Source organism: Ctenopharyngodon idella, chromosome 8 (assembly GCF_019924925.1).
Source record: "Ctenopharyngodon idella isolate HZGC_01 chromosome 8, HZGC01, whole genome shotgun sequence".
Lineage (NCBI taxonomy): Eukaryota > Metazoa > Chordata > Actinopteri > Cypriniformes > Xenocyprididae > Ctenopharyngodon > Ctenopharyngodon idella.
The window spans coordinates 9,024,638-9,036,559 of NC_067227.1; the positions used below are offsets into that span (position 1 = coordinate 9,024,638).

Genomic DNA, 11,922 nt, shown 5'->3' on the forward strand with positions numbered 1-11,922 from the left:
ACATTTTGTTGCACAGTGATTTGAGAAATTATATGGATGTTAATTGTTTATGAGCATTGACAATAGTTTGGAGAAATGTAAATATCTCAGAAACAACGAAAGTGAACTTTCAAAAGTAAAGGGGATTAACAATTGAGAAAGAAATGGGACTATTTACAGCATCTGAAAAAATACACTTTCTCCAAAGAGAGAGTAGTACCTGGACACTTTGGACAGACATTTGGACACCTCAAGGAGACAATGTTATAGGTATTAATTAGATTTTGTATACTGCAAAAGACTACGGAAGTATAAGAACAAGTGTGTGGTTTCTTTTTTAAGGGTTTTCAAAGAGAATTAAATGTTTGTTTGGATTATTTCATTGCATATTGTTTTGTAATCCATGGAACAAATAAATTAAATAATACATTGCTGTTGTATATCTTCAAAGACCTATCTAGACATCCAGGAGCAGAGCCTACTGAAAACAAACTTTTGTAACAAAGGTCAAACAAAATAAAGTAAAATTGTTCTTGTACCTTTTTACACAGATAAAATAAATATAAATTATTTGTGCATTTTTGAAGTGCATTGTTATGGCTATATACATATACATTTAATGCATACTCACAGAGTAAATGTCCAATGAAAACAGGAAAATGAAAGCAGTTTTTCACCTAGCAACACTTGACATTTATGTGAGTAGAAGTTGATTTGCCAGATTATTTAGACATCTACCACAAGAACAAGGCACTGAGAAAAAGTTCTCCATTTGGCATATTCATAGACTTTAAATATGTCTCTGTTAAAACTCTGGATTTTTCATCCCATATTGATGCTGTCTGCATTTTCTGGAACAGGCAAGTACATTGAAACATTGAGCAAATGTAATGCCTTAATTCACTTTTTAATTATCTATGATATTGGTTTTGTTGACAATGTCATTGTTATTAATTCAATTGCCTTTCTTTTATAAAACATGATCATGAATATTGCAGAATATATGAGTGAGATAAGCCAGTAGTTGTGATGTCTCTCTAATGGAAATGTATCTGTAGCACACAGTAACTAGACTACATCAAAACAAAGTAATAGCAAATAGACGATGAATACATGTACTTTTGTTTTTATAACTGACATGCAATTATACAAAAACTGAAGATCTAACACTCTGTTTTTGTTTCAGCAGATGGATTTTATGAATACACATTGCAAGAATGCGTCTACAGTACCAGTGATTACAGTGATATGGTGTATCTTCAGTCAAAATCCTTCAATAAATTTGTGGATGTACAGTGCAACAGCACTCTGGGGAAGTGTGTGGGGTACACTGAGGAAGGAGTGAAATATGCAGAGGACTGGAACAAAAATCCGGCCTACATGCAGCAGCTGAAAACTGCAGTGGACACATTCTGCAGACATAATGCTCAGATCTCTGATTCAGCGGTTCGTGATAAAGCAGGTGAGTGCTACAAGACTCTTGCCTCATCGTTACTGCATAATAAAGATCTGTGTGTCCACTGGTGCAGAAGAACCCCACTCAAAATGCATGAAACAGAAGTCTGTTGGTTTGGTGGTGTTGTGTCTGCACAGTTTGGTTGTCTTCATTGATCTATGATTTTTTTAAATACAAAATCAATAAAATATATATTACAACTGGATAACTTTACACAGGGGTTATTTTACAAAATTTTAACTTTCAGAATTTTTCAAACTTAATATAAAAAAAAAAACAAGTATTGTGTTTATTTTTTCAACAATTAATTTCCAAATCTATAGAAATTACTTTGCAGTTCATATAATCCATGTTGTTCAAAAAGTTCATTTAATTAAAGTATTATAGCTACTTGTCCCCTCATGTATTTATAACTATTTGTGTTAGAATTAGAAAATTGTAAGTTAATGTTTGAGTATTTTTTCTCCTGGTTAAGTACAACCGAAGGTTACACTCAGTTCAGTGAAGCAGGCTGAAGGCAATCATCCAGCTGTGTTGATGTGCAGTGCATATGAATTCTACCCTGAGAAAATCAAAGTGTACTGGCTGAGAAATGGTGAAGTGGTAACCACAGATGTGACCTCCACAATGGAGCTGGCTGATGGGGACTGGTACTACCAGATCCACTCTGAGCTGGAGTACACTCCTAAATCTGGAGAGAAGATCTCCTGTGTGGTGGAGCATGCCAGCTCAACTCAACCTATTGTTAAAGAGTGGGGTAAGATGAAACATTTACTTTAGAGTCTTTCCTTTAGGATGGTTTTTGGCATATATATGGGAGCAAATAGAAAATATGGAAATTATTTTATTACACTTGCACAGCTAAACAAATATTAAACATGTAAACAATGGGAATGTACTAATATCATTCACTAACAGAGCATGATTTCCGTTCCCCACAGATTCCTCTATGCCTGAGTCTGACAGGAATAAAATCGCCATCGGGGCATCAGGTTTGGTGTTGGGAATCATCATAGCAGCTGCTGGACTCATTTACTACAAGAAAAAATCATCAGGTCAGTTTAGATGAGAGCAAACTCTGGCCCTCAAGGTTCACTTTCCAGTTTATCTCCAACCCAATCAAACAAACCTGAACAATGCTAGTCAAGGTCTTAAGGATTTCTAGAAGCTACAGGCAGGTGAGTTTGATCAAGGTGATCAAGGTTTGATCAAGCCAAACACTGCAGGACCTTGAGGGCCAGAGTTAAGAATAACCCCTGATAATATCATGCCTGTACATTTATCTATCTTGTCAATATATTTTTATTTTACTTTTTCAGGGAGGATCCTGGTACCAAACTGACGACAGTAAGTCTAATGTTACCTGACCCGACTGAGAGAGGACCTCCTTGGATCACTGTATTCTCTTTGTCACATCTTTTATACAGTCTCCTTATACTGAACCTTTAATTTTTTTTACTTTAATAATTAAAGTAATAATGACAATTTTAAAAATTGCATCAAACACACTTACATGACTTGTATTTGACCATCTCTATGTAATGCTTGTAGTGATAATATAGCGTGTATTTAATTATGTGTAGTAATGATTTTGCTTGAACTCTCTAGAGCTGATCAAATGTGGACAGAAGCAATGTGAATGATGATGTTATAAAGGTTTTCAATCAATATTTTCATACTAGAACTATTGTGAAACCATTCAAAGCTTTGATTTGAGTCAGAGAGGCAGCATTCACAGAGAGATTTTAAAGGATTAGTTCACTTTCATATAAAATTTTCCTGACATCTTGGATGACATGGGGGTGAGTAAATTATCAAGAAAATTTTATATGAAAGTGAAGTAATCCTTTAACTTTTCCTTTATAAGAAAATATATCAGAAGAAAACAAGATGTCATGTTGTCTGAAATGTTAAAAACTACAGTGTCTTTTGCATAGTATATGAAGTGCAAACATTTATTCATGGAGCTTTACCACCCCCTACTGTCATTATTGTTAATTATGCAGTTAGTTTCCAGTGTGATTGCTTTGTTTAAATAATCTTACTAATACTAATGTTACTTGCAAAAAACATCCATAAAATTTGCTAAGTCATGGAGTTTTTTTTTTTTTGTTTTTAATCTGTACATTTTAGTTCCAAATAAATATTTCTTTACAAAACCTGTTATCATTAAAAGTTTTTTCTTTTGCTTATTTAAGACTTTTATTTCCCAACATTTTTCTTTACATTAAGTGCTTTACAATGTATTAAATTAACTGCCTAACTAAGTCTATAAAAGCATACAAAGCTAATGGGCTCAATTCCCAAGGAATAAATGAACTAATAAAAATGTATACATTGAATGCAATGTTTGTGAAGTACGAATAAAAGTGGCATGCAAAATGCGTAAATGTAAATAAAGGAAAAGGGCTAATACCAACTCAAAAGTGAAATATTCTGGCATATGGCAGCATGGGGATGTTTTTCTGCAGCAGGTTAGAGGGTTTATCTGAACCAAGGGAAAGATGAGTGGATCAAATTATATAAACTGGAGTAAAGATAAAATGCCTATAGTCATTTATATTTACTTTTAATAAATTCTTTATCTGAAAGATGAGGAGGTCAAATTATATATCAGTAGACATGACAGGGAAGTACAGGCTAGTGTGTGTAGAGTAATGGAACATAGCATTTTGTGAGGAAAATGCTATATAGTCTGAATATATTCACAATGTAGTGTACTACAGTAGTCAACATTTGAAGTGGATCAAAAAAGTTCATCAAAGTTGTCCGAAGAAGAAGGTTTTAGGACAATTTTGATGAAAGGTTTTGATCCATTTCAAATGTTGACTACTATATAACAGAGATCAGTTATTGAGCTATTTGATTTATGTTTATGTCAAAATATGAAGTGGGATCACTGACCCATTGTAGCTGATGCCAATTGGATGAATTCAGCTGCTGTAATCAAATAAAATCTTGAGAAAATACCTGTAGAATATAATATTTGAAAATATGGACTTTATGGCTCCAGCTAGTGTAGATAATTTTATTTATAGAGCTCCTTGAGGTCACATGAACAAACATAGACAGACACTGAGGTAAACTTCTAGAAAATAACTTTATATACTATAACTACAACTATAAATCCATGTTTCTGTTAATTAGTTTAAGGGGATTTGTCACTTTGTTGGTGCACTGCAAAAAAATGTTTTTTTGTTTTCAGTCTAAATATCTTAAATGAAAATGCATTTACAAGTAAAATGACATAGGATGTGACACAAGATTGTCTTGTTTATGAAAAGTGAGTTTTTCCTTAAAAGAAGCAAAAGTATCTGCCAATGGGGTAAGAAAAATAATCTTAATTCAAACAGAAACAAGATTCTTCTTCATACACCTTTGACAGATCATTTTGCTTGTTTTAAGCAAAAGCTCACTTTTTTTTTTCCCCAAGAAAACAATAATATATTGTAATTTTACAAAATGCATCTTGATGTAAGAATTTTTAGATATTTGGACTGGAAACAAGACAAAAATACTATAAGAAAAGCATTTTTGTAGTGTATCCACACACACACACAAAAAAATGAATGAGCACAGCATCAAATGCCCCCCCCCCCCCCCTTTTAAATGTACACAGTACTGTAAATCACATTAAATGAAACCTGTAAAGCATTTCAAAATTGAAATACTGTAAAAATGATGTGTTGGATTTACGTAAATCCAACTTGAAGCAAATTTCTGTAAAACTAACAAGAAAACCTGTTATATTTAAGTACCTTTGTTGTACTTAAATATATTTGTTTACTCAACATTCTTTACTTAAAAACACAAGTTGAATTTACCAAGTAATAGCAAGTTGTGTTAACTTAACATTTAAGCTGATTTACATTAAAAAAGACAGTTAACTGAGTTGAACCAACTAAAAATTTTAAATGATTTTAGACCTTGAGCTATTGAATAAAACTTACTGTACTGCTCTAGAACATTCAATGTCTTAAAATAAGTACAAAACATTCAATAAGCACAAAACAGAGCATTTTACTTCATTTTTGGACAGCATTGAAACGTCTCAGGTTACGTATGTAACCATGGTTCCCTGAGAACAGGGAACGAGACTCTGCGTTTGCAAACGCTATGGGGAACGTCACGTGATTCGGTGTCTGAAAGCCAACTATCCAATAACTCCAATGCCTATTGGCCGGCGACAGCCTATGACGTCATACGGCGCGACCCGGAAGTATAAAAGGCGCGCCTGGGGAAGCAGTCATTATCCGTCGTCTTGAGGGACTGTTCAGCAGGCAGCCCGAAGCATGGCAAGCTGTTCTCAGGGAACCATGGTTACATACGTAACCTGAGACGTTCCCTTTCGAAAGGGAACTTCTACTCTGCGTTTGCAAACGCTATGGGGAACGATATACCCACGCCGCCATGCTTGAGGAGAGTGCCTGCCAAAAAATATGGCTGAGACAAAGGCTCCAGAGCAGTTAGAGAACTGCTTGGCAACTCCCCTTCGGGTCACACCAGGCTGTCAGTGACAGCATTCCCTTTGGCCAACAGCCCAAGCTGAACTTCAAGAAGGCCTTCCTTAGAGGTCCTACAGAAGCTACTAAGGCATCTGGAACCAGCTTTTCCAAAGATAAAGCGATCCCTTTAAGGGAATGTGGCCAAGGAACCGAAGGGAACCTCGGCCAGTCACTAGAGGGGAACGAAGTCACCCCCAATGCCACCAGGGTGGCCGACCTGGTCTGTCACGAGACAAACTTAGTCTTGGCCAATCCTGTCTGAATACAGAGCCTCTAAAACGCATTCTTCATAGAAGATAGTAAGTAAGAGTGACTGCAAAGAGGCAGAAACAAACTCAAACCCATGCGTAGAGACAGGCATCCGGGAGAGCGGAACTCAGCTAAGTACTATGAACCCTCGTATTGAGAGGAGTACAATCCACTCATCCTAGGATCTACTCAATGCTTAATTAACGCACTGAGGAGGCTGAGCGCTAGAGAACCCTGATCCAGGGGAGCACAAACCAGCCTGAGGCTGAATCTTAGAAGGAGGCCTAATTAAGGCCTACCACTATGATCAGCTTAGGGAGCTAAGCACTATTACAAACGTAACCCTAAAAGGGAAGTACGAAGCTCACCTAATAGGTAGACCATGCAATGGGCACATACTCATGGAGGCCGGGGAGGGGCCTACAGCATGATAGTAGTTATGTGGAAACAGAAGTCTTATACAGAAAGTGGCCTGGTTTTAAGGGCCACCCTGAACACCTGTCTTGTTTTTCTGGGGTAGACAGACGACTTCAATGGCAGCATAAGAGGCTGCAAAGTGCCCGCATGACAATCCACCTAACACAATCCAAGGAGCAGTGCACTCAGTAAAAGCACCTTTTACTCTTTAAAGCAAGAGGAGTGCAGCGTACGCCAACACGTATTAAGGAAGGCCCGGAGGGGCCTATGACCTTAACAGACACGTGGCTTCAGCTCGTGGCAGTGTTTAGGCCCCAAGGACGATAAACAACCAGACAAAAAGGAGGTTGGATTTATCACTTAGGCCTCTGGCCAACAAAAGTGTATACAGATAATTCTCAAAGAGAAATACACCCAAACATACTCCAGTGTGTTCAAGAAAGGCGGCCCATAGGCCTTGCAACCTCTAATACACACGGCGTAAGTCTCGTGGCCGTTTCCAGGAGCACAAAAGATCCACCCTAGGCGCTAGGTGGCTCTTAGCTCAACTAGATTAGAATCAGACTCAGGGAGGCAGATGTAGGTTAAACCAACCTTCCGTAAGGTTTCACTACCATAATCAACCTGAGGGGCTAGCCACTGGGAATACTCGGTAAAAGCACCTTGTTACTCTCACAGCGAGAGGAGTACATGACTGAACTCCACATCTTACACCGGAGGCCGCAGTAGGCCTGCCTTAGTAAATACGTGGCATCAGCAAGTGGCTACCATAACCATACCACCCAAAGGCCATGTATTAGAAGTTTCCAAGATGATTGATGCATGAAAAAAACGTTGCCGAACATCGTGAACAGGCCTGTTAGGGCCTATCCATCAGCGATGAGGCGTGGCCGATGGTGGCATGGTTTCCCAGGCATCCTGCCAACAAGTCGACTAGAAAAGGAGGCCTTAAGGGGCCTCCATTCTAGCATCAAGTGGCGATCAGCCTGCTCACAGATTAAAAAACACAAACTGTGCCATTATGTAAACTAAAGAAGGAGGCCTGAAGTGGCCTGCCAATTCAATAACACATGGCTTAAGCTCGTGAATATAAGGGAACCAAGCTACAGGGAACCAGCTCTAACCCAAATAGCTATGGGAAGCTAACTGCGACCTGCGCTAGGCTATACATTCCAACAGGCAATGTACCCTAAATATTTGTGGCTAAAGGGAACCAAACAAAACCAACATGGTCTAAGTAGGCTAATACAAGCCTACTACCTCAAACAGACATGTGGCAGGGCCTGTGGCAGCATAAATCTGTGAGAATATGTGAGCATATTATGGTCAGTTAAACAGCATTGTAAAACAACTGCTAACTAGAAGGAGGCCGAATATCATAAGGACTACAATCTGAGTTATATGCAATATGGCTGTTAACAAGATCACCAAAAAGGGAGCTACTAGATACCAACTTTCCTCAAAAAAGTGGCTCTAACTACCCTGAGTATGCAATCCAACGGGTGATGCACTCAGTGACACAAAAAACTCTTAACTGGGGAATATAAGTCACCATGTACTCAAATAGAGGCCACTTTACAGCAAAAGGGCCTGCTATTATGAGAGCAGGTGCCAACCTGTGGCAGCATAAATAAGCTCACATACAAATGTAGGGCAAAAGTCTAGAACTCAAAGTAACACAAACTTTGATATACATGCTGTCTTTGAAAGGAAAAAATAGTCTCTGTACAGATTCTCAGATCTGATCTAAGCCCTAGAGGACAGGAGCTAAAAACTAGCAACGTCAACTCAAACTTGATAATACAAACATCAAGTGGCTTAGAAGAAAATCATTTCCTTTAGCATGAAAGCTCTAGAAAGTGGGGCCTAGCACACCCCTGCATAACTTATCTATGCGAAGATAAGGCCTACCACCTGAGAAACAGCATCAGGGGGTCAAAAACAGTCTACAACCTAGCTGTTAAACTCACAATTGCACCTACACAAGCAAGGGGATAATTGAGCATACGGCCTAAACAACTCCCTCGGGAGGAAGCCAGAACTAGGAACTACACATCCTGAAAGGATAGTAAATACATATGGGGTTACTTCATATACCATACATCACCTAGCTCTAGCCTGGCCGCTAAGCTACAGGCCTATACACTACAACAGGCCCATAACAAAGCCTGATCTTCACTTCCAAATCTCATGATGAGAGAAATAAAGCGAAGCTCAAAGCTAAAGTGTCAGGCGGCCGGTTAGGGCCGCCTTAGACATATAAACTGAAGTAATGAGTGCCAACTCAAACTATACTGAAAAATAGCCGAGAGGCTACTCATATATAGACAAACTAAGCGGCAGCCATTTTGTGGCCTGCTCAGTCAGTCTCAACACTCCAGTTTTGCCCAAAAACCCCTAAATAGTTCACATTTTACTGTTACATGTTCAGGAAATTATACAGGAACAACACAAGGTCAAACATTTAAATAATTAAATCAGACCTTGTCTTACCTTCCTGTGGCTCGAAGACCAAAGACTCCTCCTTCACTTACTTGAAATGGGAAGGATGAAATCCATGGTTCTAGAAGCCCAAAGAACCCTTTCACTATCAAGCCAGAAGGCGGGCCTTCAGAAAAATTTCATCATGGGCCCAGCCGTCAGCCTGACTGTTCAAAGGTGTCGTCCTGAACATGCACAGTGATTAAAAACGCCCGGGAGGCCGAGGAAGAGGGGCGAAGGCAGATGTAGAATTACCTTCGCCAAGAGAGGGGATCGATCAGCGGCGTTGCTGGCGCCGGTCATCAATCACCTCCCTTAAGTCCATCTTCCTCTTCCTCATATCCCGCCGCTTCTGCGACTTGCTCCGAGGTGGAGGAGGCGCACGAGCGGCGACACTAGACTTCTGGCCCTGCCTCTGAGCCTCGGCTCGAGACGGGCCAGGGCCTCCCGGCTGTCTGGGCCCAGGATCGGACCTGAGCGGTATGCAATTTTTGTATGCTGCCGAGCGCGCCTTCGCCTCCCTGAACTTTCCGACAACCGTTTCAACGGAGCCGCTGAAAAGTTCAGTTGGCGAAACCGGGGCATCGAGGAGAGAGCCCTTCTCTTTCTCCCCGATGTCCGCCATGTTCAGCCACAGATGCCTCTCTGTGGCCACCATGGCCGCCATCGATCTCCCAATCGAGGCGGCCGTCTGCTTGGTGGCCCGGAGAGCGAGATCTGTAGTGCGGCGCAGCTCGGCCACCGCATCAGGGGACAAACCCTGCCCCTGATCCAGGTCCTTCAGCAGGTCAGCCTGGTAGGCTTGCAACACCGCCATAGTGTGCAAAGCCGCGCCAGCCTGACCTGCAGCAGCATATGCTCTGCCGTTCAGACGAGATGTCAGTTTAAGGGGTCTGGACGGCAGAACTGGAACTTTCAGTGTCGGTGCCCTGCCCGTGACGAGATAGTTGGCAAACTTCTCGTCAATGGGCGGCAGCGACACATACCCATGCTGGCCTAATCCCTCCACATCAGCGAAATTCCCCCGCTGATGTGGATGAATTCTGGCCGAGTATGGGTTCTTCCATGCCTTTTTGATCTCTACGTGAAGATCTGGAAGGAATGGAAGGCTCACTGGAGTTACGGGGTTGTGGTCAGAAAGAAACCGTTCGTCTAACCTGCCGCGAACAGGCTCTTTCCTTGCGCGCTCCCACAGCAGCTGCAGCCTGCCAGCAGCGCGCTCCACAACCTCCAATAACTCAGCATATGCTGGGCAAGGAGGCTTGGAGAAAGAAGAAGTCGCAACTTCTTCCTCCTCCATTGCCATCTCTTGCTCACGGGGGCTAGCAGGCAGAAGAACACTCGCTCCTGGATCCGATGATGTCAGAGATAAGACATCATCGTCATCCAAGAGCTCATCCCCGCCAGCCGCCGCCAGAGTTTGAGAGACTGTGACACCTCTCTCAAACTTGGCAGCGAGCTCCACCTGCGAGCCCCATGAGTGCAGCCGCCGCTCTGCCTCGGCACGAGCAGGGCCGGACCCACCAGGCGCAGATGTTGACGCCTCTTCCCTTGAGAAGAGGGCCAGGCGGGAACGGAGCGTTCTCATGGGAAAACGCTCACAACTCTCACAGACAGCGCCCTCAAGCACTGTCCGTGCGTGTTCTTCTCCCAGACAGTGTACACACAAAGTGTGTGAATCCTCCGGAGTCAAAAATCTCGAGCATGGATCCGCACACTTCCTAAAACGTTTCTGTTTGCCCTCAGACATAACCAGAGATGTACTCACAAGTATAGCAGGTTTAAACACGACAGTGGCAAGACACAAACAGTCCCGAAAGACGATGGATAATGACTGCTTCCCCAGGCGCGCCTTTTATACTTCCGGGTCGCGCCGTATGACGTCATAGGCTGTCGCCGGCCAATAGGCATTGGAGTTATTGGATAGTTGGCTTTCAGACACCGAGTCACGTGACGTTCCCCATAGCGTTTGCAAACGCAGAGTAGAAGTTCCCTTTCGAAAGGGAACAAAAGGTTTTCACAAAATTAGTACAATTAGTAAAATCAGTACAAAAATAAAGCATTTTAGGTTTTCTGACAGAGATTGCAATACTACTCTGGAAACAGCGACTTACAGTTTTTTTCAATTGCTAACATACTTTTGTCCAATCTGTAGTCACATCCGTCTGTTGTGGTCATACCATTAACACAATTCATGTCGTTTTCACACAAAATGCAGTCAATTAACATGTTTCTAAAATGCTTACATTTTCTTTTCATATAAGCTTACCCCATACCACAATCATGGATCTTTCTCATCTTATTTGCAAATGCTTACAGTTTTTTTTTTTTTTTTGCTTTGGTACTATTTTCACATCTAAGGTGTATTTTTTCAAAACTCTTAGTACAAAAATCCAAACTGATCACACTTGTAACACAGCTAGTCATTGTTTAAAAACTTGATCTCATGCTTTCATTCTAGTTATACATATTTTCTACATAATCAATGTTTCAAAACACAAGATTGTTGTAATACGTAATGAAAACATTTGGTTTAATCACCGAAACACAACAGTATGATCTTCTTTCAGTTTAGTACTTTTAACAATCAGTTCATTCAATAGCAAACAATGCAAGATACATGTTTCAAAGCACCCTTGATGCTGAAATATTTACAGTTACACAGGCTACAGATGCCACATTAGAAAATACACTTACTTTACCTAAATTACATAATTGGCATAAAATCCATGTTTGTAATAGTATCTATTCAGTGTTATCAAAAGGTGTGATGAAGTTATGAAATGGCTATGAGGTTTTATGCAAAGGAGAGAGTTTGCTGCCAATACAGTAAAT

At 40.7% G+C, this 11,922-nt stretch overlaps 1 protein-coding gene across 3 annotated transcripts; it reads left to right on the plus strand.

Moving 5' to 3' along the window:
• Window positions 1-687: 687 nt before the first annotated feature.
• On the plus strand, window positions 688-3,594 carry LOC127517882 (H-2 class II histocompatibility antigen, E-S beta chain-like). Of its 3 annotated transcripts, none has more exons than XM_051904050.1 (5): window positions 688-839; window positions 1,166-1,441; window positions 1,911-2,192; window positions 2,377-2,490; window positions 2,755-3,594. In XM_051904050.1, exons 1-5 carry the CDS (start codon window positions 776-778, stop codon window positions 2,775-2,777), a joined length of 759 nt encoding a protein of 252 aa, XP_051760010.1. In that variant the 5' UTR covers window positions 688-775; the 3' UTR covers window positions 2,778-3,594. The 3 variants fall into 3 exon arrangements, with proteins under 3 accessions (XP_051760010.1, XP_051760011.1, XP_051760009.1); XM_051904051.1 differs by having other exon boundaries at window positions 705-839; window positions 1,169-1,441; XM_051904049.1 differs by having other exon boundaries at window positions 760-866.
• Window positions 3,595-11,922: the final 8,328 nt, after the last annotated feature.

Coding starts and splice junctions, on each gene's coding strand:
- LOC127517882 (XM_051904049.1), top strand. CDS start 776: ATGTCTCTGTTAAAACTCTGGATTTTTCATCCCATATTGATGCTGTCT. Junction 867..1,165: donor CATTGAAACATTGAGCAAAT/GTAATGCCTTAA, acceptor TTTTTGTTTCAG/CAGATGGATTTTATGAATAC. Junction 2,491..2,754: donor CTACAAGAAAAAATCATCAG/GTCAGTTTAGAT, acceptor TTACTTTTTCAG/GGAGGATCCTGGTACCAAAC.